This window comes from Oryctolagus cuniculus, chromosome 12 (assembly GCF_964237555.1).
Source record: "Oryctolagus cuniculus chromosome 12, mOryCun1.1, whole genome shotgun sequence".
Lineage (NCBI taxonomy): Eukaryota > Metazoa > Chordata > Mammalia > Lagomorpha > Leporidae > Oryctolagus > Oryctolagus cuniculus.
Window position 1 is genome coordinate 23,300,519 of NC_091443.1, and position 26,686 is coordinate 23,327,204.

Sequence of the window (26,686 nt, forward strand, 5' to 3'; positions counted from 1 at the left end):
GCTGTGCTTTGGAGAAAACTAAGCTCTGCTTCAGGATGTGTAACAGATAAAGCAAGTGACTTTCAAGGGAAAAGAAGAAATGGGAGGAGAAGGTGAAGAACCATGTTTGCTGTGTGAACATGTTTTTCTGTTTTGAAATTATTTTTTTGCTGTGTATCGGAATGTTTCTCTTTTTTTAATCCTTAAAACATACTGTTTGTGTAGAAGGGAAAGTCTTTGTACTTATGTACTTTCTGAAAGTGTTTGTATGTTTTTACTGTGGCCACATGGTCCTTATAAGGTCTTCTGTTGGATTTCTTTTAGTAGACATGGAATTGCTTTGTATTTCTTTTACTACTAGATTTACACAGCCCAATGTTTATTTTTTTGTGTAGTAAAGTCTCAGGTTGATGTCTCTATGAAGCCTTGGCAGCCTTTTCCTAACAAATTTTTGGTTGAAAAGTGTCTCGTGGTCTGAGTGGCTCATCTCCTCCTGAGTAACTGACCAGAGGGCGCATGAAAGAAGAAACATTTTCCCAGGAAACTGCCTCCATTGTCATTTTCCGCCACTCTGCGATACTGAAATATTCTTAGAATCCTGATGTAGCTCCCTAGCTTCTAGTCCTAGTCTGTAGTATTTACAGCCATCTCATGATGTGTAGTTGTAGTTACGAAAGTGCCATGTAAACATTTCTCAATCTCTTTTATTGCACAAATCTGAATATACTTCATCTGTATATACAACAGATTTGACCTATTTCTAGTACCTACAACAAGAACTAAATATTTTGTATTTGAGCAGTATTTAACCTTTGAATGTCACATTAATATAGAAGGGAGTGAGGATGAAGATCAAATGTATTAGAAAATAAATTTAACTCATTCATAAAATTCTGTAATTTAACACAGCTGATAAGCTGATTTGTAAGGTTCAATTTCAATTGGGCTTAAATAATTGCTTACTTAAAATTGAGAAATTTACATAATTAGCAAAATTTGACAGTAAAAATGCTGACTTTAAGGTTATCTACTGATTTGCCAGATAGGAGATATGTGCCTGGATTTGTGTTTTCTGCTCTGTGCTTACAGGATGTCACAGCATACATTTTTACTAATGGCGATTTCTAAATAATTTTGTCACTAGTAAATCTTTCCAAAAGGGACAGTTTTTGTAGATTTTGATTTTTGTTTTTTAGTAGAAATTTCATTCAAAAAAAATCGTTTAACACCTTGAGCAGAGTTGTAAAAATATTTCTGAGGGCAAGCTTGAGCCATTAACCTTCAGCAGTGGGAAGCACTTAGTGGAGTGTGTGCTGTGGTGTCTTCTCCAGGAAAGCCGCCTTAGATGCTTGAAATCCTATGTGTTGCACTGTCAGTGTACTGAGGCTTTGGCTATGTCAGAGTACAAAGATGGTGAGAGTAAATAACCTTAGCTTTGTAAAAATGTAGTTCATAATCTCTCGAACATTCAAAAATGCTATGTTCTCTTTTACTCTATCTATGCAAAAACTGATGATGATCACTTAGATGTCTTTGATTTATCAATTTAGCTATCATTTGCCTTTTTTCTAAAAATAGAGCATATATTTGATAAACATTAAACTAATGTGCTTTATTGATTTTAGAGATTACATAAATATTTAGAATAATGTTTATCAAATGGAATTTATTTTTCACAAATACAAAAGAAAAGGCAACATGACAAACCTCATCTAAAATTTACTTTGAAGCTCAGTGTTTTTGCTTTCTCAGTCGTCTACCACCTCCCTCCCTTCTCCCTCCCTTCTCTGTTCAAATGGAGAGGATATAAGGAGAATACAGATGCGGCAGGTCTTAAAAGAAAGCGTTCCCAAGGTACAGTAATTGTAGTTTTATTTCTCCCTGTAGTTCTATTCCTGCCTTATAGCATTCAGTTGTGTTTAAAGCATAGAAATGGTTTTTTTTAAAATGTGCCCATAATGCTATTTTGCTTAGTGCTATTTTAAGTGTATGTAGACCTTTGTAAACTATATGTATATTCCTGTAAGAGGGTGTTCACCCATATTAAGACAATGTGTGGATAATTTAAAGAGAAACGAAATTTGCTGGCTTAACATTTTTCTGTAAATAGTTTGGTCATATAGTTTTAATGTTGCTAGTGTATGCTGTTTTAAATTATTTTAATAAAAATGTGGTTTAGAAGCATTAGATAAAATGGCTTAAAGTAGTGACTTGGATCAGATAATTCTTAGATTTAGAAAATAAATAAATATTAAACTTTCAAAATATTTTTATTTTATGAAATACTCTTTTATTTAAAAAATGGCCTTATACATTATTTTCTTTGAAACTGTGAAGGTACTATTAATGTTTACTGTGTTAATTGAATTTTGATTTTATATTCAGTATTAGTAATGTGTCCTGGCAGGTAAGTACATATAAATTCTCACTTCATAAATTTCTGAAATTTGTTTGTAACATAATTAAGAAATAATGTTCTTATAATGTACTTTGTATTCTAGTATGAACAGATTTTCTTAAAAATGTTTTATGATCTTTGATCTTAAAGAGCTAAATCTTTATATTGAGCTTGAGGTAATTTTAGTCATCTTCAAGTTAGACTCTGCCTGTTAGCTAGGTGGCAAGTCACTTAATCTCTTTGTACCCCTCTTTTTACATAAAATAGCATGTATGAATAGGTAGATAAGTTAATGTCCATTTTCTCAATGCATTGCTTTCACAAACATTACTGAATCTGTGATATGTTCCAGGCACTATGCTAGGGCACAGTATTTAGGCTTGGGATGCAAAATGATGAAGATACAGTCCCTGTGTCACGAGAGCATGTAAACTCCTGAAGGAACACAGGTTTAGATTTCTGGTTTTAGACTTAATTTTTCCAAGCCTACTCCCAGTTACAGAAAGGCAATAACCATACTGATTTGAACATGAAGGTAAAAAGATATATCCCTCACTTTTTTTTTTTTAAGATTTTGTTTATTCATTTGAGAGGTAGAGTTACAGTGAAAAGGAGAAAAAGGACTTCTATCCGCTGGTTCACTCCCCAGTTGGCCACAACGGCTGGAGCTGAGCCGATCTGAAGCCAGGAGCCAGGAGCTTTCTCCAGGTCTCCCACATGGGTGCAGGGGTCCAAGGACTTGGGCCATCTTCTACTGCTTTCCCAGGCCATAGCAGAGAGCTGGCTTGCAAGTGGAACAGCCAGGACATGAACTGGTGCCCATATGGGATGCTGGCACTGCAGGCGGCGGCTTTACCTGCTATGCCACAGCGCTGGCCCCAGTATCCATTCTAAAAGTACCTAATATTCTAATATATTATTCTCTTTCCATTTTGGAGGTAATTTTTTTTTTCTTCTGAGTTTTGTTCTGTCTTGCACTGAGTAAAAGTTTTACAGATGTTTTGGTATTTAGTAAAATCAACAGAAAACAAGGAACTTTATTTTCTGGGTCCAAATTATTGAAGACTTTCAAATAGGTAACTCTTAGACCTCAGGAATTGTCAAATAACCTGGGAAAGCAGCTCAGTAAAAATCAAAATAACTACATGTTGGTGATTAAATTATGGTAGGAAGCCAGTTAGTCCATGTTGTTTTCACTAACTGCTGTTCCTGTAGCATGTTTAATCATTTATAGGATTAAGTCCCCATCCATTGCTTGCATCATGCAGGTTTTTTATTTATTTACTTATTTGAAATGCAGTGAGAGAGACAGCTCACGTCCTTCCTGCACTAGCAGGAAGCTGTTACCAGGAGCAGAGTCAGGACTCAGTCCCAGGCACTCCAGTGTAGGATGCAGGTGTCCCAGATGGTGGCTGAATCATTAGGCCAAATGCCCTCCCCTAACTTTTTTTAATATAACAGTTTTTTTATTGAACTAAGTTACCATCAGAGTTGTTAGATAATATTGATTTTTAAAATCTAAGTATTAAAGCCTTTTCTCACACAAATGAAATTTGTTTTAGAGACCTTCAAATTAGTTTTTTTTTCTTTTTACCACAGCTATTCATAGTTTTAAACTGAGTCGAAACCATGTGGACTGGCACAGTGTGGATGAAGTGTATCTTTACAGTGATGCAACAACATCTAAAATAGCAAGAACAGTTACCCAAAAACTGGGATTTTCTAAAGGTAATAGTTTAATATCACTATAGCATGTGAAAATTTCAGGAATCTGACTTTTATATCCAAATAGATGATTCAAATTCTATTTGTTGTTTTTTTAGATACGTACTAAATTTGGTGATGAGTATCCTGTTAAATTAACCTTGTATTAAAGTTACTGGGTTAACATGTATTCATCAATAATTAGATATTAATGTTATAAGATTCATATCTTATTTTCTATGTATATTAGGTGTACTTATTTTCTAAGTTACCTTTTCATGTCTTTACCCATATTGCTATTTGAATGGTTGTATTTTTATTTTTTGGTTAGTAAGTTTTTTAATATCTAAATTTGTAGGTATATTTTGCATAATTTTTCTAAATTTGCTATCTCTTTTATCTTTGTTCCCCACTTCCTTTTTAGATATAGAAGTTTGGAATTTTTCAGTGTTTACTTTGTCCACTTTGTCCTTTCTTAATCCTTTTGGTTTCAAGTTTTGGTGTCCTGTCCAGTTCAGTTTATGTCAGAGACAATTAATACACATTATCTTACAAATTTTCTCTACTCCCAGTGAGGATTTTTCTTAATACTCCTTTTATTTCTTTTTTTATGTAAGCATATTATAAAAATGCTGGGGTGTTTTGTTTGTTTTTCAGAATAACTAGTAAACATAGAATCATATTTTTTTCTGCAGCATCAAGTAGCGGGACCAGACTTCATAGAGGTTACGTAGAAGAAGCCACGTTGGAAGATAAGCCATCGCAGACCACCCATATTGTGTTTGTTGTACATGGCATTGGGCAGAAAATGGACCAAGGAAGAATCATCAAAAATACAGCCATGTGAGTGCTTGGATGAATACGTTCTACATGGTGTCTAGAATCCAGACTTGTGTCCCAGTGCATGAAGATTAACAAAATGCACTCACCCCACTGCCAGCTAGTCTGGTACCAAGTTACAGACCAAGCTTCAGGATCTGGTTCACATTTTATAAGTAGATAACTGATGATGATTGGTGTTCAATCCGCACGGTATAGAGGAGGGGAGTAGGAAGGCCCTTTTTAGCCTAATACATTGTTATGTGGGTTTGAAAGGAAGAAAAATCTGTGAAATTTATATCTTCTTGAACTTCAGGAAATAAGACGACTACAGAGTTTGCTTGACTCTGAACTGCCAGTTAGCTCAGACTGTCCAGAGAAAACTGAACTCTGAATGTTATGTGGAATGCACATGCCTTAGTAATACACCAGAAAGTTATTTACATTAATTTATGCTCAGCTTGATTCTAAAAGCTCTGTAAGGTGATATTAAGGTATGTGTTACATTCGTGTGTTTCAAAAGCGTTAAAGACTGTTGCTTTGGTGTGAATGTGATATGTTGTCCCCCAAACAAGGTCCATAGCTTGGAGGCTTGAATCCCTGTGTGGGATTGTCAGGGGGTTGATGGAACCTTTAAGAGGCGGGGCCTAGAGGGAGGTCCTGAGGTCAGTTGCAGTAAATGGGAAAAAAGCTGTTTCTCAGAGGACACTGGTTAGTCCTGGAGAGGGGATTGTTACAAAAGGCTGAGTGGGCGCCACCCGGCATCTTGGGCTTCCTGCCTCACATGTTTGCTCTGCCTGTGTTCCCACCAGAACTGAGCCCATGCAGGAAACTGGAGCTCCATAAACCTCTTCTTGGTGAACTTAGTCTGCCTCAGGTGTTTGTTACATGGACACTAATCTGACAGATCCGGGTGTATTAAAAGGGAGGGTTATTGACCAAGCTCCGCTTGGTCACCCAGGTGTGGGTAGCAGGGATCCAAGTGCTCAGGGCATTTCTGCTGCCTTCCCAGGCACATTAGCAGAGTGCTAGATCGGAAGCAGAGCAGCCAGAACTAGAACCAGCACTCCGATGTGAGATTCTGGCATTTCAGGCAGCAGCGTAGCTCATTGCACAACGCCAGCCAATGGGTTAAAGAGGAAGTGCAGTTCACTTAAACAAAAAAAAAGCAACTGTCAGACACCGTTAGGCCAACCTGATCCTTTCAGTCTCTTCCCTGTGATCCGACTTCTACTTTCTGCTGACTCTGCATTACTTCTCGTGGTTTTTATGTTCTTACGCGAGGTTGCAAATCTTTTCTTCTGCCATCTAGGAGCCTGATGTAGGTCATTGGTATATTCTCTCTGGAGCAGTTGGTAAATGAGAAATTATCAATTTGATTTCTTTGGGAACAAGTAGGCGAAAACCTAGCCCACAGTCAACCATAAAAGGGAAGGGTGCAGGAGTGATGTTGTAAACAGCTCATCAGGTCCACACTGCGGTTTCTCTGTCCTCCCCTTCTTCAGCGTGGAGCAGTGTCTGACTTCTCCTTTGGTTTGTATCTGATGTGGTGTATGCCATCCTGTGTTCATTAAAAGTCTTTTTTCCCCGACATTCCCCACGAGTCTTTGCACTTCAGTGGTTGATGTGTTGCATCCAGACATCCTAAATCTCTTCATGTGGCCAGACAGGGTCTCACTGGCCAGCCTTGTCATAGTCCCACCCTAGAATGGGATGGAAATTGGCTTTGTCATTAACTGTAGGGAGTGGTAGAGCCACCGATAAAAATCAGGATCTACTACTGGACACAGGATGATAAATGCAAGGTGGTCCAGAGCACCAAGTGTACGTTACATATTGATTGCTGTAATTTCTTCAGGTTAATTTGATGGACAGTTCTCCACATAAATTAGTAATTGATAAGGAATGTTCATAGAAAGGAATTCTGCTTATAAGTGGATGCGAAAACCAAAGGAGAATGACTTATTCTTTTCCTGCTTTCTCCAATCCTCAGTTAGTTGTCCAGCTTTGTAAAGGAAGTCCAATCAGTTCTTCCTATAACAGTGCCAGTCTGAAGCTTACTTGTCCTTGTGATTGGATTTGGGAGAGCAGAGTTGAAATGAACAAGGTAGATGAAGGGGATACACACTCTGTTCAACTGGCAACCACTGATTCCCTAAGCTTCTCTTGAAATCGCATCTCACATACCTAGAAATAGAGGTTTTCCCTCTTACCTTGTGTTACTGAACTTGCTAATGAATTACATTAGTTGTACTCACTTTGTTCCAGCGAAATATGTTTGTTATTAACATAGCTTATATTATTACACTATTGACGTGGTCTACAGACCACCAGAATTGGCTTACTATATGGGATGAATATATTTCAAATAAAACTGTATTTACTTTTCTGTGAAGTTTTATCACAAGGAAAATTTTCATTGAAGCTAAGTACCTAGTGGCCTAAATTAGCAATTTAAAGCTATAATTTTAGAAGAGAATAAAGAAATTTAGTCATGATGGGTTAAACACATAAGCTTATCTTATTCCCTCCAGAAACCTCACTAAAAATGATGGCAAAAGGATTTTAAAAAAAGAAAGGCATACATTCAAAACTAGGGGAAAAAAAGACATAAACCCGTAAGTGTAGACAGCTTGAGAGGAGAACCCATAGTAGACAAGAGTGTCAACACAGGGGCCCTCATTGTGGCACAGCAGGCTGGGCCTCTGCCTGCCTCACCAGCATCCCATGCGGGACCCAGCTGCTCGGATTCAGGTCCAGCTCCCCGCAAGTGCTCCTAGGAAAGCGGCAGAGAATGGCTCAAGTGCTCACGCCCCTGCACCCACATGGGAGACCAGGAGAAAGCTCTGGGCTCCTGGCTTCAGCCTTGCCCAGCCCCAGCCATTGCGGCCATGTGGGGAGTGAACCATCCTTCTCTGTCTTTCCTCTGTCTGGAGCTCTGCCTTTCAAGTAAATACAAAATAAATCTTAGAAAACACATTTTAAATTCTGAATAGGAAATACATTTGCCTGATGTACAAATCAATATATAAAAATGAATAGGCTAGAAGCCTGATTTTTATTCCTATCTACATCTTCCTCCATTATCCTTTGTCTTTATGTCTCAGTTTATATTCTTCCAGATTTTGTTTAGGTAAATACACATTTTGTTCCACATAAAAGGTGCCATACCAGGTACTTCTGCTTTTAAAAAAAATGCTTTGTTTATTTGCATTGATTTATAATTCAGAGAGAGAGAAGTATCTTTCATCCACTGGTTCACTCACTAAATGCCCACAGAATCTTGGGCCAATCCAAACCAAAACCAGGAGTTGCAGCTCCATCTGTGTCTCCTGACTGTGTGGCAGGGACCCAAGGGGGTGAGCCATGATTACTGCCTCCCAGGGTGTGCGTTAGCAGGAGGCTGGAATTGGAAGTGGAGCCTGGGCTCACTGACACGGGGTGCAGGCTTATCAACTGACGTGTTAACTCTCCACCAAATGCTGCCCATGGCCCCCCCCCTTTTTTTTTTTTTTTAGAATTTAAAATATCTGTCTTGGAGATTATTGTTTATAATTTTTATTTCCACTCCTTTCCTTTAAAGTTTCCTTCAAAATTATTGGAAATGTAGAATATTTTTGTACTCTCTACATGAGTATTTCATAATGAGCATTTTCTATTAAATAAATTTTTTTATAAAAGTTATTTGAAAGGCAGAGTTATAGACAGGCAGAGGCGGAGAAAGAGCAGGGTTTTTCTGTCTGCTGGTTCACTCCCCCAAGTGGCCATAATACCCAAGGCTGGGCCAACCCGAAGCCAGGAGCTTCCTCCGGGTCTCCTATGTGGGGGCAGGGTCCCAAGGACTTGGCTCATCTTCTACTGCTTTCCCAGGCCATAGCAGAGAGCCAGATCGGAAGTAGATCGGCCGAGAGTCAAACCAGCGCCCATATACGATGCCAGTGCTACAGACAGTGGCTTTACCTGCTATAGCACTGCGCTGACCCCTTTTATTAACTTTTGAAAGCCCTTCCTGTGCATGGATTTCAAAAGATTGTTTACACCAAAATAAATCTTATAATTCCATTTTCCATGAACTTCTTGTAGGATGTGTATGCATATTTACCTATATGTGTATAATATATATAAAATAGATATCACACATATCTTTTTAAAGCCAATTAGTTTATCAGTTGATTTTTTTTCTAGTTGAAAGAGATTATAAGTATTATACTTTTTAGTTTTTCTTTATGCCTTAATTGGATCATAACTGTCAGATATGTTTAATCTCTTCCTTCCCCTTTTGAAGTACAAATGAAACAAGCTCATAACAGGACTAAAATCATGATTTTCTTTTTAAAGATTCTATTTATTTATTTGACAGGTAGAGTTACAGACAGTGAGAGGGAGAGACAGAGAGAAAGGTCTTCCTTCCGCTGGTTCACATTCCAAGTGGTCGCAACGGCCAGAGCTGCGCTGATCCGAAGCCAGAAGCCTTCTTCCTGGTCTCCCATGTGGGTGCAGGGGCCCGAGCATTTGAGCCATCTTCTGCTTTCCCAGGCCGTAGCAGAGAGCTGGATTGGAGGAAGAGCAGCTGGGACTAGAACTGGCGCCTATATGGGATGCCGGTGCTGCAGGCGGAGGATTAACCTAGTGTGCCACGGCGCCAGCCCCTAAAATCATGAATTTTTAAAATTTTTAAAATTTCTTTTATTTGAGAGGCAGAGAGATATTGGGTGAGAATGTAGTAAAGGTGAAAGAACATAATGAGAGAAGGAGAAGAGAAAGGAAGAAAATGATGGACATTTTGTGTCTATGTCTCCAGATTTGCCTTGCAAAAAAGAAGTATGTGTTAATAATAGAAGAGGGGCTGGCTCTGTGCATAGTAAGCTAAGCATCCACCTGCGGCTCCAGCATCCCATGTGAGTGCTGGTTTGTGTCCCGGCTGCTCCTCTTCCAATCCGGCTCTCTACCATGGCCTGGGAAAGCAGTGGAAGATGGCCCAAGTGCTTGACCCCTTGCACCCATGTGGGAGACCTGGAGGAAGCTCCTGGCTTCAGATCGGTGCAGCCCTGGCCATTGGGGGCAATATGGGAAGTGAACCAGTGGGTGGAAGACCTCTATCTTTTGTTCTCTCTCTCTCTCTTGCCCTTGCCTCTCTAAACTCTGCCTTCAAATAAGTGAAAAATAACTCTTTAAAAAAAAAAAAAAAGCAGAAGTAGACAGATCTTTATCCACTGGTTCTCAAATACCTGTGTGGGAGATCCAAAGCAAGCTCTTGGCTCCTGACTTCGAATCAGCCCAGCTCCAGTTGTTGTAGCCATTTGGGGGGTGAACCAGCTGATGGAAGACCTTTCTCTCTCTCTCTGTGTAACTCTACCTCTGAAGTAAGTAAGTAAAGTCTTTTAAAAAATGAAAGGAAGAGGAAAATATCATTTTTTACATGGTTTTTACATGGAAAAGACATTGTGGGCTGACACTGTGGCGTAACGAGAAGCCACTGTCTGCAGTGCTGGCATCTCCTGGGCGCTGGTTCAATTCCTGGTTGCTCTGCTTCCAATCCAGCTCTCTGCTGTGGCCTGGGAAAGCAGTAGATGGTCCAAGTCATTGGGCCCCTTCACCCATGTGGTAGACCCAGAAGAAGCTTCTGGCTTTGGATCAGCGTAGCCGCAGCCATTGGAGCCAATTGAGGAGTGAACCAGCGGATGGGACACCTCTCTCTCTCTATGTGTAACTCTGACTTTTAAGGAAAGGAAAAGACATCAGCAAAGTTGCATGGTAGGTGATCAGTATACATAAGTTGATTTAGGCTGGCGTCGCAGCTCACTAGGCTAATCCTCCACCTTGCGGCACCGGTACACCGGGTTCTAGTCCCAGTCAGGGTGCCGGATTCTGTCCCGGTTGCCCCTCTTCCAAGCCAGCTCTCTGCTGTGGCCAGGGAGTGCAGTGGAGGTGCTTGGGCCCTGCACCCCATGGGAGACCAGGAGAAGTGCCTGGCTCCTGCCATCGGATCAGCGCGGTGTGCCGGCCGCAGCGCTCTAGCCGTGGCGGCCATTGGAGGGTGAACCAACGGCAAAGGAAGACCTTTCTCTCTCTCTCTCTCTCTCACTATCCACTCTGCCTGTCAAAAAATAAAAAAAAAATTTTTAAAAGTTGATTTATGTAAAATCTGGAGTGGATGATCTCAAATGAAATTAAGAAAGTAATTCTGTTTACTATAACATCAAGAAGAAAATCATAAGTTTAACATCAGATGTGTGATTTGATACACTGAAAACTAGAACATATAAGTGGAAGAAATTAGACTTAGATTTAGCTACTGCAAAACTTAATCTTGGTAAGATGGCATTACTCCCAAACTGATCTGTACATTCAGTGCAATTTCTGTTCTGTACATTCAGTGCAATTTCTGTTAAAATCCCACCTCTCTTGCAGAAATTGACAGGCTGATGCTAAAATTTGCATGGAAATGCAAGGGACCCAGAAAAGTCAAAATAGTCTTGACATGGAACAAAGCTGGAGGCATCACACTTCCTTATTTTTACCTTCATGTTAAACTGCAGTCATTGGGACATTGTGTTACTGGCTGACACAGAGGTAGACATAGCTCCATGAACCTGTTTGAGAGTTCAACTAATTTCAACAAAAATGCCGAGACAATTTAATGAGGGAAAGAACATCTTGTCAACAAATGAAGCTGGGACAACCTCATATCCACATGCAAAAGTATCAGAATGTATATAAAAATGAATGTAAGAATTATACCTCAGAGCTAAAGCTATAAAACGTTCTAAAAGAAAAAATAGGAGAAAATCATCAGTGCCTTGTATTAGGCATTGGTTTCTGAGATATGACATTAAAGCAGGAGCCACAAAATAAAGGCATCATATTTTGTCAAAATTAAAAACTTGTGAATGCAGGGCCCCGAGTCTCACTGTGGAAACTGGCTGGGCGTCTGCGTTGTCTGCATCTCGCTACAGGAGCCTTATACTGAAGACACCATCTGGAAGCTCCTACTTTGTAATTGTTGGCCACCATGATAATCCAGTTTTTGAAATGGAGTTTTTGCCCGCTGGGAAAGCAGAATGCAAAGCTGAGCATCGTCATCTGAACAAGTTCATAGCCCTCGCAGCCCCTGATCTGGTAGATGAGAACAGGTGGCTCCCGAACAACAGCAGCAAGTACTTGAGGACTGTGGACTAGTTCAACGAGCAGTTTGTGTCAGCATTTGTCACGCAGAACGTATGAGATTTATGATGTCCCATGATAAAGGCAAAAAGATGGAATAAAAAACTTCTTTACTGATGTCTGATTTATAAGGTTTGTGATCCATTTTATGAACTCCGTTCTCCTATTCAGTCAAGTGCGTTTGACAAAAAACTTCAGTTTCTTGGGAAGAAACTCCTTTTAAGCTGAACACAGAAAAACTCCAAAACAGCGTAGCTGCAGTGGGGTATACTCGGAAATGTGTACCTTGGTAGCACAAGCCAATCCAAGCACCTTCATTTACTATAGCCCTTTATTCAAATCTATACAAGCACCAAAAATTAAACATTATGCAAAGACTATGCACACACACACACACACATAAAATAAGCTGAATTGTGTTCCCCTAAGATTCATGTTACAGCCTTCACAATGTGACTGTATTTGGACACAGGACCTTAAAGAAGTGACTAAGTTAAACAAAGTCATCAGCATAGGCCCTGATTCAGTTTGATGTCCTTATAAGGAGATTTGGTATAAGGGACACAGCTGTGTGTGTGCATGGGGGAAACCATGTGAGGACACAGAAGGTGGCTACCTGCAAGCCATGGAGAGCTTTCCAGAGAAACCAAAGCCACTGAACCTTGGCTGGACTTCCAGGCTCCAGAACTCTGAGAGATCTGGTGTTGAAGCTACCCAGTCTGTGTTTTGTTGTGGCTGCCCTAGAAAACTGATAGAGTATGCTTTCCTTCCCAGGAAATTGATACATAGGTGCCTCCAGAGATAAGAACTGAATGACAAGGGTGGATTTATTTGTTCCTTGGGCTTTATGATTTTGAATCATGTGACTAATAACTAAACAAAAAATTAACTACAATAGAAATCACTCCTAACCAAAAAAAAAAAAAAAAAAAAAAAAGCCTTGTTTGCCAAAGAACACTATCAAGAAAATGAAGACAGTCCTCAGGAGGGGAGAGAATATTTGCAAGTCATGTGTCTGATAAGATATGTAAGTCCTCTTACAACTTACAAAAAAAGAAAAGAACCCACATGTTTAAATGGGTGAAGAATTTGCACAGACGTTTGTCCAGATAGGATGTTCCAAAGAGCCAGTAAGCGCATGGAAAGGTGCTCAGCACCATCATCTAGTAGAGATGCAATTCAGAGCAACAAACAGCACCGCACACTCATAGGATGGCTGTAGAATATCTAAAAGGTGGAAAATACCCTGGGGTGTTGCTGCGGGAGTGTAACGTGGGCAGCTGCTTTGCAAAACAGTTTGGTGTTCCTCAAAAACAGAGGTGACAAGTGAGCCAGCACTCCCACTCCTAGGTGTATTCTCAAGAGAACTGAAAATACGTCCACACACCAGTGTTCACTGCATTATTCAGAATAACCTCTAGATGAAACAACCCAAATGTTCATCAGCTGATGAAAGGATAAACAAGTGGTATGTACGTACAGCGTAATAGTATTCAATGATAAACAATGAAGTACTGATTCATAATGCAACATGGGTAAACCTTGAAAACTTGCTGAGCCATTATTGAAGTGCATGGGATAAGCCACTGCCTGCGGTGCCCACATTCCATATCAGAGTCCCACTGTTCCACTCTGGGCCCCGTGCCCTGTTCATGTACCTGGGAAAGGAAAAGATGGCCTGAGTGCTTGAGATCCTTGCCACCCACATGGGAGACCTGGGTGGAGTTCCTGGCTCCTGGCTTCAACCTGGCCCAGCCCCGGCCATGGTGGCATTTGGGAATGAACAAGCAGATGGAAGATCTCTGTCTCTATCTCTCTGTCTCTCTCTCTAACTCTGCCTTTCATATACATAAATCAGAAGTCAATGTCATGCTAAATAAAAGACCGGACACAAAAGATAACACATGTGATGCTTTTTATATGAAATGTCCAGAGTAGGCAGTCCTCAGATAGAAAGCACACTGTGGGTATGAGGAATGAGTGCTCATGGCTGTGGTGATGAATGGCTGTGGTGCTCTGAGATTAAATGGTGGTGATAGTAACACAATTCAGTGAACATACTAAAAGCCACTGAATTGTTTTGAAGAAAAACAGAACTAGTAAGGTTATGTCACATTCTCTGAAGCCAGCTTGAAGAGACTGACAGACCAAGTAAGGGAGACAGTTTGAGTGTTAGTAAGCATAATTGGAGTATGTTGTGAAACACTTTATGTATGTTTAAATCTGTGAGTAATAACATCAAAACATATAAAACATAAAAACTCATTTTGAAAACTTTTTTAACAAATGGGAAGAACTCTTTGTACTGCCTGTTCTAGATTAACCAATCCTCAATTCTTACAGAAGCAGTTTGGTCATACCCCAAGGCAGCCAATTACCTAATATGAGAGACAGTCTCTTTCTAGAAATATAAGCTTATAAACAACCAAATAAGTAGTGATAACATTTAGAAAATACTTTGTGTAGCCGTGATAAATTAATGGACTTAAGCAGTTATCAATTACTGCTAGCATCAGCACAGAGAAAACCGACTGTGTACCTGTGGAGTTGTAGTCTTGCCAAAACACAACTCGAGTGTCTTCAAAGCCCCTTTATCTCACTACCTAAGTACAGGAACTAAGGAGCAAGCATGTGAAATAGCACCACAGCGTGCAGTGAGTGAAAAAGTCAGACTCTGGGAAACTATAGAATAACAACAGCAAAAACTTACAAATAAAGGAGACAAGAAAGGAACCTATACCTTAAAAAGACACAAGAGATTACAGTGCATGGATTGTATTTGGTACTCAAAGAAGTGTGAAGAAAATGTCTAATGCTATTGTAACTGGGGAAATGACTACTAAACCATATATTTACTAAATTAAAAAATTATTTAGGAGGACAGCATTGTGGGGTAGCCAGTAAAGCCTCCTCCTGTGACACTGGCATCGTCTGTGGTCTCCCGTTATATTCTGGCTGCTCCACTTTCACTCCAGTTCCTTGTTAATGGCCTGGAAGGCAGTTGAAGATGGCCCAAGTGCTTGGACCCCTGTGATGGAGACCTGGTTGAAGCTTCTGTCTCCTGGCTTCAGCCTGGCTCAGCCCTGGCCCTTGCAGCCACTTGGAGAGTGAACCATTGGATGCAGGGCTTCTCTCTCTCACTTCTTTGTCTCCCTCCCTCTCTCTCCTTCTGACTTTGACTTTCAAATAAATAAATCTTAAAAAATAATTATTTTTTGGCATGATGATACTGATAGGTTATATCCTTATATTTTAGAAGTCTAAGCTAAACTATTGGCAATTGAAATGATGTGGTATCTGCAATTTGCTATAAAAGAAGAGGGAAGGATGTGACTGTTGAAGGGAAAGCACAAGGTGGATTTGGGAAATAAACTGTTCTGTATCTTGACTGTGTAGTGGTAACCACAAACCTATACATGTGTGAAAATTCATGTAACTGACACTAAAAGAGGGAAAAAATTTTATGGTACCTAGTTTTAAAAATAGTTTTAAAATCTCATAGGGAAAGTGAGTGGAAGAATAAGTAAGTTAGACTATGACTGCTAATGTTTGGAGCTTGTGATGACAGTGATACTATTCTGTGTACTAAAACTGGTTACTTATAATTATTTAGAATATAATATGAAAGCCTAGAATATTTGAAATTATTATAGGCAGCAAATCGAGAAAAAAATAATTTTGTGATGAAGGTGTCCTTGTATTGCAAACTTGCTTAGTGTGGCACTAATTGAAATATAATTGGATAAAGTTATGAACAGATGGAAATATTGTGATTAAAGATGTTTTAGACCATATAAATATATATGTGAAGTTACTCAAAGTTTTGTTATTTTGTTTTCTGTTTTTTCTGTTTTGTGGTTTTTTGATAGGATGAGAGAGGCTGCAAGAAAAATAGAAGAAAGGCATTTTTCCAATCATGCAACACATGTGGAATTTCTGCCTGTTGAGTGGCGGTCAAAACTTACTCTTGATGGAGGTATATTTTGTTTAAAAATTGAATGATACATAGTCATTGGCAAACAACCGAAGTAAATGTAGAAAAACACTTGTGCTCCCTGGGGACAAAGTGTTTTCAATTTAATTGTTGTGAGGTATACTTACTCTTTGTTCTAGATTATTTAAGAAAATAAAATCCATTTATTGTTAAAACAGTTACTGACATATCATTTAGACCACGATGTAGACTTCACAGGTGGCACCATTTCCATGCATGTCCTCACTGGAGGGGAGTGAGGTGTATGTGGAAGGAACAAAATGTTTTCTAAACCTTTTTACTTTAAAGTCATTTGCTAGTGCATTAAAAACATTAGTTGTCCACAGTTCCATATTAGCTTCCGTTTTCTCCTTAGTAGCTTTCATCCCCTATATTTGGAAAATAAAATTTCAGGGTTTTTATTTTCTTTTGTTGTTGTCCATGCATTCCCTGAGCTGGTGAATTAGACTCTTGCATAGAATTTGTGCAATATACTTGTCAAAATCATTTTAGTTCCTTTCCTTAAAGAGCTATTAGCCAAAATAGGTATCTTTCTTTGCACAAAGTTGTATACACTGAATATTAAAACCATAAGGTAGGGGCCAGCATTGTGGCACGGTGGGTTAAAGTCCCAGCCTGCAGTGCCAGGATCCCATTTGGGCACTAGTTCAAGTCCTGGCTGCTCCACTTCCGGTCCAGCTCTCTGTTATGGCCTGGGCAAGCAATAAATGACCCAAGTGCTTGGGCCCCTACACCCATATGGGAGTCCTAGAAGAAGTTCCTGGCTCCTAGCTTCGGATCAGCTCAGCTCTGACCATTGTGGTCATCTGGGGAGTGAACTAGCGGATGAAAGACCTCTCTCTCCCTCCCCCTGTTTCTCTTCCTCCTCCCCTCTCTCCCTCTCTCTCTCTCCCTCCCCCCCCCCGCCTCCCTGCGTGCCTCCCTCTCTCTCTCTGGCTTTACCTCTCTCTGTAGCTCTGTCTTTCAAATAAATAAAATCTTTAAAAAAAAAAAAAATAAGGTAGAATGTTCAGGATGATTATTTGTATAACCTGGAAAATGAGAGTTGTAAAACCAGTGCCATGCGTGGAGCCCTTAACCACATACCTGACACTCTGCTCTGCCCTTTACCCAGAGAATCTCACCTCATTTTCCCAAAACTCCTTGAAATACCTATTTCATTTTACTGATAAGGAAACTGGAACTCTGTAAAAGGTGAATTTAACTAAGAGAGGCAGACAGACTCTAGGCCTGAATGGTGACAGAGCTGCCTCCCTGAGTGATGCCCGAAAGATTCTTCCAGGTCTGTGACCCTGTCTCCTGGTCATTGGGGAATGTCAGTTACAGTTCATCAAACTAAAATGGGTCAGAAGTTGTAGAGAGTCCTCAAGGATGCTAAGGACAAGAAAGATTTCAGTAGCAACAGTGCATGCGTAAAGTTCTGGTGTAATAATAGCACTGTCCTTTGGGCTTTCCCTGTTTATACAAATAAATTTCAGGATGCCTAGGAATATCAACATTATTATTAACATTTAGTAAAACTCTGACTTTATGATTTCTGTTAGGCTTAAACTATTATGGTAGTTTCAGGGGCATTATAGTGAGTGAAAGAAGACCGTCTTGAAAGGTTACATAACTTACATTTCCATTTATGTGACATTCTGGAAAAGGCAAAACCACAGAGACAAAGAACAGATTAGTAGTTGCCAGGTCTTAAGGGAGGAGAAGAGGGCTTCATTCAAAGGGGCTAGATGTGCTGGAACAGTGCCAAGTCCTGTCATGGTGGGGCACTGCTGTGTTTAAACTTTAAAATAATGAAAGGATGTCTGCCTATAGCAAATAGCAGTAGTGCTCATTGGTAGTAAAAACCAGAAAACATTTCCTTTAAATCAGGAGCAAATTAAAGATTTCTACTCTTAAGATAGATTTTTTTTTTTTTTTTTTTTTTTTTGACAGGCAGAGTAGACAGAGAGACAGAGAGAAAGGTCCTCCTTTTGCCGTTGGTTCACCCTCCAATGGCAGGAGCCAGGTACTTATCCTGGTCTCCCATGGGGTGCAGGGCCCAAGCACTTGGGCCATCCTCCACTGCACTCCCTGGCCACAGCAGAGAGCTGGCCTGGAAGAGGGGCAACCGGGACAGAATCCGGCTCCCCAACCGGGACTAGAACCCGGTGTGCCGGTGCCGCTAGGCGGGGGATTAGCCTAGTGAGCCGCGGCACCGGCCTAGATTTTGTTTTAAATTTATTCCAAAGGCAGAGTGACAGAGAGAGAGAGAGAGATTCAGATCTTCAGCTACTGGTTTACCCCCCAAATGACTGCAAGAGCCAGGGCCGGACTAGGCTGAACCCAAGAGCCACGGACTCCATCCAGGTCTCCAGCGTGAGTGGCAGGGACACAAGTACTTGGGTCCTAAATTCCCAGGCACTTGAGCAGGGAGCTGGATTGGAAGGAGAGCAGTGTTGACTTGAATTGTCACTCCAGTAGGGGATGCCAGTGTCACAGGTGTCAACTTAACCATTCTACTTAAAGTCTTAGTAGTGTAATTAGAAAAAGAAATAATAGTTATAAAGAATCAAAAACATCTATTTAGATTTGCAAGTCATATGATTATTTACTTAAAGAATATACAGAAAATTTATTATTTATGAAATAGAAGATTTGTATATTAAAATAATAGCATTTCTGTATACTAACAGGTAACAGAATTGGCATCAAAACTAAGATTCCAATAAATCTAATAAGATTTTTTTATATTTAGAGTAAAACTATTAAGAAAGTAAATTTAACTTAAAAGATAGTTTTCATAGATTGAATGATTTAACATTTTGGATATTGATGCTTCCAAATTGATTTATACATTCCAATCAAAATCTCCATAGATTTTTAATGAAACTTGACGAGTTAATTCTAAAGTTATAGAAAAGCAAATCACCTAAAGTAGCCAAGACACAGAACAAGTGATTCAAGGGTGGGAGACATGTTCTTCCAGATAGCCACACCTATTACTTAACTTCTGCAGTTAAGGCAGTTTAATGTTGGCACAAGGATGAACAAATGGAATTGTATACCAGATTAAAGACCCTAAACAAATTTGTGCTTAATTTGGAAACCTGATATGTCACAGCTTGATGTAACTTCTCATTGGTGACAGGATGGCCTATTCTGTAAATAGTGGTTGGTGAAAAATGCTATCTGCTTCTACATGTATCAAAGACATGCTATATGAAAGTCAAGTTCAAAAATTTTAGGAAAAAAATACAAGAATATTTTTATGATCTCATTACAAGCAAAGAATTCTTAACACAAAAATACAACTATATGGGGTTGATGTGGCATAGCGGGTAAGCTGCTGCCCTCGGCACCTGCATCCCATATGGGTACCGGTTCATGTCTCAGATGCTCCACATCCAATCCAGCTTGGAAAAGCAGCCCAAGATGGCCCAACTGTTGGGTCCTGCCATTCACTCACGTGGGAGATCCAGCTGAAGCTCTTAGCTCTTGGCTTCAGCTTAGCCAGACCCTGGTAGCCACAGTCATTTGAGGAGTACACCAGCAGATGGGAGATCTCTCTGTCTCTCCCTCTCTCTCCTTGTAACTCTTAATTTCAAATAAATAAATCTTTTTTTAAAAAAAATATAGCTATAAAGTAACAGGGATAATTAAAGTGAAGAGCTTCTTTGTCAGTTGACTGTATAGACCATCAAGAACAAAAGAAGCCACAAACTGGGAAAAGATGTTGAAACAGCAACAGATATAACTTCCACAGGTTTGACATCCAGAATAAAGAGCAGGAAACTTTAATGGGAAAGGACACACACACACGAAATGTATATCACAAGACATGCAAATGAAAACTACAGTGAAATATCATGTTCAACTATCAGGCAGAAATTTAAGAAAGTAATAAAACCATATGTTGGTGATTGGTAGCAGTGAGGATTCACATTAACTACTGATGGGAATATAAATAAATACAACACTTTGGAAGAGGAGTTGATATCACTTTGTAAAGTTAAGTGTATGGGTGCCTGCCCTGTGACACTGCAGTAACACTCCTATGATACACACACTAAGAAAACTCACCATGTGCACCAGTGACTCCAGGCATCCACATGGATATCGCAAGGCCCAGTGTGCACAGCTCAAAAGAAGAAACAAGATGAAAAGAAAACTGAAAAGGAAGTCAGAGTTGGGATTGTGTCTTTTGACCCTTATTCCAGAATAGATGGCGTGTTTTTGGTCAGGGACCCCTGAATGCCATGCCAAAGCCAGGTTTTATTGATAATGGCCTTCATTCTATGTTTTATTTTTTTACTAACTTTTCTTACAGTATTTTGCAGGAAGGAAAGGTCTGCTACAGCCAAAATTAGTTTTGGCTTATTTTATGTGGTATAATTTTTGTTCTGTAATTTAGAAGGATATTCTGTAAGTTTAATTTTGTTCTTTTTATAGACACTGTTGATTCCATTACCCCTGACAAAGTACGAGGGTTGAGGGACATGCTGAACAGCAGTGCCATGGACATAATGTATTACACCAGCCCGCTTTATAGAGATGAAGTAAGTGCCGTGATGATCTTGTGTCCTTAGTAGTGCAGCTGATCATTTTCAAACTAAGCATTAGGACTTTTAATAAAATTTTTAACTTGTAAAGTTAATTTGTCAAATTCTATCAAGCACCTTTGACACATTTTCATTTGTATAAGCTAATAAAATGACTTAGATCTGACAAAGGCAATAACTGGTAGTATTTATTTATTTCAACTGATTGATGCAGATTTATGGGATAGTGTGATAATTATATATATATGCAATCATTGTATAATGATCAAATCAGGGTATCTAGCATTTCTACTTCCTTAAACATGATTGCTTCTTTGTGTTAGGAACTTTAAGACTCCTCTCTCCTAGCTCTTTTATTATCGTTTTAAGATTTATTATTTGAAATGCAGAGTTACAGAGGGGAGAGACAGACTTATCTTCCACCTGTTGTTTCACTTCCCACATGGTCGCAATGGCCAGAGCTGGGCAAGGCCAAAGCCAAGAGCTCAAAAGTGTATCAGCGTCTCCCATGTGGGTGGCAGGGGCCCAAGCAGTTGAGCCATCATCCACTGCTTTCCCAGGAGCGTTTGCAATGAGCTATATTAGAAGTGGAGCCAGGACTTGAGCTGTTGCTAGTATTGGAATGCTGGCATTGCAGGCAGTAGTTTAACCTGCTATACCACAACTTCTAGCTCTTTTTAAAAATATGTAATAAATGTTAGTCATTATCATCACCATACCTTATTATAGAGTTTATTCTTAGGATTGCTTCTTTTTTACAACTGAATAATATTCCACCATGTACAGTTATTACATTTTATTCATCAGTCAGTGGACACCTCAGTTGTTCCATACTTTGAGTATTGTAAGTAGTACAGTGTGTGCAGGAATCGCTTTGATAAGCTGGTTTTATTTTATTTGGGTATTTACCCAGTAGTGCAATAACAGGAACATCAGACAGTTCTAGTCTTAGTTTTCTGAGGGACTGCCATACTGTTGTCCAGAATGGCTGAGTAACTGCATTCTCACCAGTAATGGTAATAGTTCCCCTGTCTCTGCATCCTCACCAGCATTTGTTGTTTTTCCTTTTCAATTATAGCCTTTGATTTGAAGAAGGGAAACAGGGAAAAACGGGTTCTGTTCTACACCCTGGTTCTATAAATTGAGTGGACAAGAAAAGTGAAGTAGCACTGGATGTAGAGGAACGGTGCACCTGCGTGGGTTTGTGTTAGCCTCTAAGTGGAAGACAGCCTGAGATCAGGAATATGAAGGGAGCAGAAGCCAGGCCCTGGCACATCCACATGGAGGAAGTACCTGCTGGGTTCATGCTGGTCACAGAATCTGGGGAGGCATGAAATAGCCACCCGTGCTGGAGGTGAGCACCAGCCTCAGTGCCTTCTTCCCTTGCCTTCTAAGAGCAGCTACAGAGAGAGCCTGATTCTAACCAGCAAGGACAGCCTGCTTGGTGAAGTGGAATACTTCCCAGTTCTGTACACTGTACAGTGGGCATTGTAGATATGTCCTAAAGGCTAGAAAACTCAACCGCAATACTGCCAGTAAGCCAGGGAGGGAGAAAACTGGGACGAGGATGGCTGGCAGCAGATCCATGTGCAGAGAAAGAGAGGAGCGCGTACTTTTAATCCCTTTCTCCATGAACTGTTGGAAGTACCGTCATACCTACACCCATACCTCTGAGAGGATATCCTGATACGTTCTAGGCTAACTTGTGCTGAGCCATGTCCCTAAGAGTAATAGGAAGGGCTTTTTTGAAAGTGACATTAATAGCAAGACAAACTACCAAGAGCAGAGTTTCAGGTCAGAGCTCCGACCATTGGCTAACAATGACTGAGGAAGCCATCGCTTTCTGCTTTGCTCTCGGATCTGCAGAGATAATTATCCTCAGAATGGAACTGCTTGAAACAAGTATGCAGTAGGCAGAGAACTGATGGCTGGCTAAAGGAGATGGAAAGAGAACAGCCAGCGCTTTCGGTTCGTCTTTTGACCTAGATGATTTTACAGAAGTCACGCATGTGACTGAGATTCATCAGTGATCTTTAGCGGTGTTTCCCAAACATTACTGAGCTATCACTTTGAGTGCTTGTCAGAAATACAGGCAAAAAAGAACCCGAGGAAGGCAGGGGGTTATCAGTGTGAGCTCACATTTCTAAAATGTGCATTGATGTGCATTTGTCGCTAAATCAGTAGTTACCAAAGTACCTTCTGCGGGCCAGCAGCATCCTCCTCTCCTGGGAACTTAGAGAAATGCACATCCCAGGCCCCACCTCAGAAGTTCTGGGGCCCAGCAGTCTGCTTCATGTGCCCCGAAGGGGGTTCTGCTGTGTGTGCTCTAGGTTGGAGAAGCCTCACCCTAGAGCGTCGGATTTTTTTTTTTTTCATGTGCTGAGGGAAATAGTTGAACAGGTGAAGTGTAACCTTGATTTCCCTCCCTGAAGGAGAGGGGGCTTCTCGTCCTTCCTCACGCTACAGCTCATCTTATCTTCCTCTTTTCCTGGATGACTCTTTCCTCAGCCGTGGACGTGAACTAGACCCCGGTGTTACTGCATAGAGCCCTGAGGTGCCCACAGAAAGAACATCACCCCATAATCTGTGTTCTGCTGACTAACCCAGCCCAGTCACAAAGTGCTCAAACTGCTTTCAGGTTGTCAGCAGGCAAAGAATGCTCAAGACAAGTTAATGGAGGCTAGTTGTTGTCAAGTTACCAAAATTGAAAGTGGAAGCAACAGAGAAGGCAATACTTGCCTGACAGAGTAGCTCTGGCATGTTAAAAAGTACCAAACTGAGGGGCCAGTGTCATGGTGCATCAGGTTAAGCCACCTCCTGTGACACCGGCATCCCATGTGGGTGCTGGTTTGAGTCCCGGCTGTTCCTCTTCCAATCCAGCTCCCTGCTAATGCACCTGGGAAAGCAGCGGAGGATGGGCCAAGTCTGTGAGCCCCTGCCACCAATGTGGGAGACCTGGAGGAAGCTCCTGGCCCAGCCCCAGCCACTGTGGTTATTTGAGGACTGAATCAGCAGATGGAGCATGCTATCTCTCTGTCTCTCTTTCTTTTACTCTGCCTTTCAAATAAATAAAATACATCTGTTAAAAAAAAAAGAAGAAAAAAATAGAAGTACTAATATGAGAAATGGAGTATCAAGCAGGAAATTTATAAATAGAGTAAGCAAAGTAGGAAAAGAGACAGGATTTCCTTAAAAACTGAGGGCCCACTATGGACTTGGACAGCAGGAGAACTTTGTGGCATATTTTAGAAGTATTTCTCAAGGCTTGATGTTAAAAAAGGCAGTTTTACAGAGAAAAGTTACTAATACCAGTCACATTATCAACCTCTGAACTTAAAAGAATCCCTGCTTTACAGCCATGGAAATCAGCTTATTCATACCTTTGTCACTAACTTAATGGCAATTTTGAAATGTCAGATCAATATTGGCTTTTTCTCCCATTATGCAATTTCATTACATTACTCTATCTAAATGCGTAATAATATATAACAGTACACATATTATCATGAACTCATAATATTTTTCTAAAATTTACTATGACTGAAAGCCATTGTGTACAAATATTTAGAATTGTATATGAGTAAGTTGTAATGAAGAAATTTCCAGGGATCTTTGGAAATCTTACTGGAATCTGAATATAAATTTTTTAATCTGTGAAATTGCTAGCTCATTTACATGGTTTAAGGATATGAAATATCCATGTGGGTATACCAACCTATATTTTTTAGTGATATGAACTAGAATATATATATATATATATGTATATACATATATATACCTTACTTCATTTGCACAAGGTTTTAAAACATCTCAGTTTATCTTGGTATAAAGTAGGTATATTTGATAAATAATAAACATTTTTCTTTCTTAATATATCTGAGTATAGAAATAAAGTTACAGCACTCAGGATAACTCTAATATGATAATATTTTCTCATTTCAAACAGCTAGTTAAAGGCCTTCAGCAAGAGCTGAATCGATTATATTCCCTTTTCTGTTCTCGGAATCCAGACTTTGAAGAAAAAGGGGGTAAAGTCTCAATAGTGTCACATTCCTTGGGCTGTGTAATCACTTACGATATAATGACTGGCTGGAATCCAGTTCGGCTTTATGAACAGTTGCTGCAGAAGGAAGAAGAGCTGCCTGATGAGCGATGGATGAGCTATGAAGAGAGAAATCTTCTTGATGAACTGTACATAACAAAACGACGGTAAAATATCCTGACCATCTCCAAGAGTTTAAAGTGTTTGGAATTGAATGACTGGAACTCTGAGGAGATGAAAACCTTAAAGCTTTTCATGCTAAAAAGCACATTGTTTAGGATAGGAAGATTAGTAAATTACATGCCCAATCAAGCTAGAGACTTAATTTTCATGCTAATTATGTGAGTTTTCCTAAAACATAAAATAAATCGCTTTGTTATCCTCCTTTTTTTCCTTTACCTTTTCTTCACAATTTGTTAGGAATGAAATCTAACTCTTATTCCAAACTGAGTCACTACATAGAATCCTTATTGAAAATGCTTGCCAGTTTGTAATCGTTTTTACTTTACTGATCTTTAGATGTGGTTCTCTTCTTTATTACTTTTATTCTTCTGAAAATAATTTTAAAACTCTTTGTTTTTCTTAACACATAGCTTTAACATATTTTAAATATGTATGTTCACAAATATAAACATAGATTTTAATAATAGTTTTTATAATTATTTGATAATTTTTTACCCTCCTAATCTATCTTTTAATTCTTTGCTACATTCCCATCTTCATCTGTAGTTGTAACATGCCCTATCTTTGACCTTTAATGACATAAATTAATCTGCTCAGTTCTGATAGAACACTGAAAAAAATCATTATTTTTGATAGTATAACTGTGTTATATAAAAACAGCCAAAGTAATTGACTAAATATTAGGAAGTCTTGGTTTTGTTTTAGTCTTGTAGAAGTTATATAGGGACTTCATTTACAATCTTAAGTAACCATAGGCTAGATAAATAAATATAGTATCAAGATAATTGACAGTTTTAAAGGAAAAATGTCATGTTTGGTAAGCTGTAGAGCAGCACATGTAAGTCCAGTAAAACTTTGTTTTTAAGAGCAGCTCTTTAATATTTATATATCTATTTATTTATTTGATAGGCAGAGTTATAGGGGTAGGGGGCAAAGAACGAGGGAGAGAGAGAGATCTTCCATCTGCTCATTGACTCCCCAAATGGCTGTAATGGCCAAAGTTGGGCCAATCTGAAGCCAGGAACAGGAGCTTCCTCTGGGTCTCCCACGTGGGTGCAGGGGCCCCAGTACTTGGGCTATCTTCCTCTGCTTTCCCAGGCCATGGCAGACAGCTAGATCGGAAGAGGAACAGCCGGAATGCAAGCTGGCACCCATATGGAATGCTGGTGCTACAAGCAACGGATTTACCCACTATGTCCCAGTAAAACTTTTTTTTAGAAACACTCTTAGAAAGTGAATGGTAGCATTAAAAAAAATTATTTCCATTGTTTATTAGATGTAAGTAGACATGGAACATGGTAAGGAGAAATATATGAAATAACCCAAATGTCCATCAACAGAGAAGGGTTAAACTGGTTCCTTGTATGATGGATGGTTACACAGTTGTTATAAAAGTCAAAATTGATCAGGAAACAATAAAATGATTCATTTTTAATAGATTTATTTATTTCTTTGAAAGTCAGAATAATACAGAGAGAGAAGGAGAGGCAGAGAGAGAGGTCTTCCATCTGCTGGTTCACTCCCCAGTAGGCCACAACAGCCAGAGCTGTGCTGATCCAAAGCCAGGAGCTAGGAGCCTCCTCCGGGTCTCCTATGTGGGTGCAGGGGCCCAAGGACTTGGGCCATCCTCCACTGTTTTCCCAGGCCACGCAGAGAGCAGGATCAGAAGTGGTGCAGCCGGGACTCGAACTGGCACGGCAATGCAGGCAGCAGCTTTACCTGCTACACCACAGCGCCTGCCCCAATGATTCATTATTAAATATGGAAAAGAGAAAAACATTTTTAAGAAGAAAAGAAAGCAGACAAGACTGTATTAAGCATTTGTTGTGTTTGTATATATGTTTAAGGTATATGCTTCACGT

The 26,686-nt window shown here is 39.8% G+C and overlaps 1 protein-coding gene and 1 pseudogene across 9 annotated transcripts in view; both read left to right on the forward strand.

Annotated features, from left to right (window-relative positions):
- The window catches only part of DDHD1 (DDHD domain containing 1), an 84,796-nt gene that overhangs the window by 37,771 nt on the left and 20,339 nt on the right, over nt 1-26,686 (forward strand). For 5 of the 9 annotated variants that reach the window (XM_051822194.2, XM_051822195.2, XM_008269665.4 and 2 more), the window contains 6 exons: nt 1,732-1,833; nt 3,977-4,105; nt 4,777-4,924; nt 15,934-16,040; nt 20,490-20,596; nt 24,546-24,808. In XM_051822194.2, coding sequence (XP_051678154.2) covers nt 1,732-1,833; nt 3,977-4,105; nt 4,777-4,924; nt 15,934-16,040; nt 20,490-20,596; nt 24,546-24,808 — 856 coding nt within the window. The remainder of the gene's footprint in view (nt 1-1,731; nt 1,834-3,976; nt 4,106-4,776; nt 4,925-15,933; nt 16,041-20,489; nt 20,597-24,545; nt 24,809-26,686) is intronic. The other 4 variants (XM_008269666.4, XM_002718251.5, XM_002718250.5 and 1 more) reach the window with 1 other exon arrangement.
- Nucleotides 11,756-12,443, forward strand: LOC103351291 (trafficking protein particle complex subunit 2-like; annotated as a pseudogene).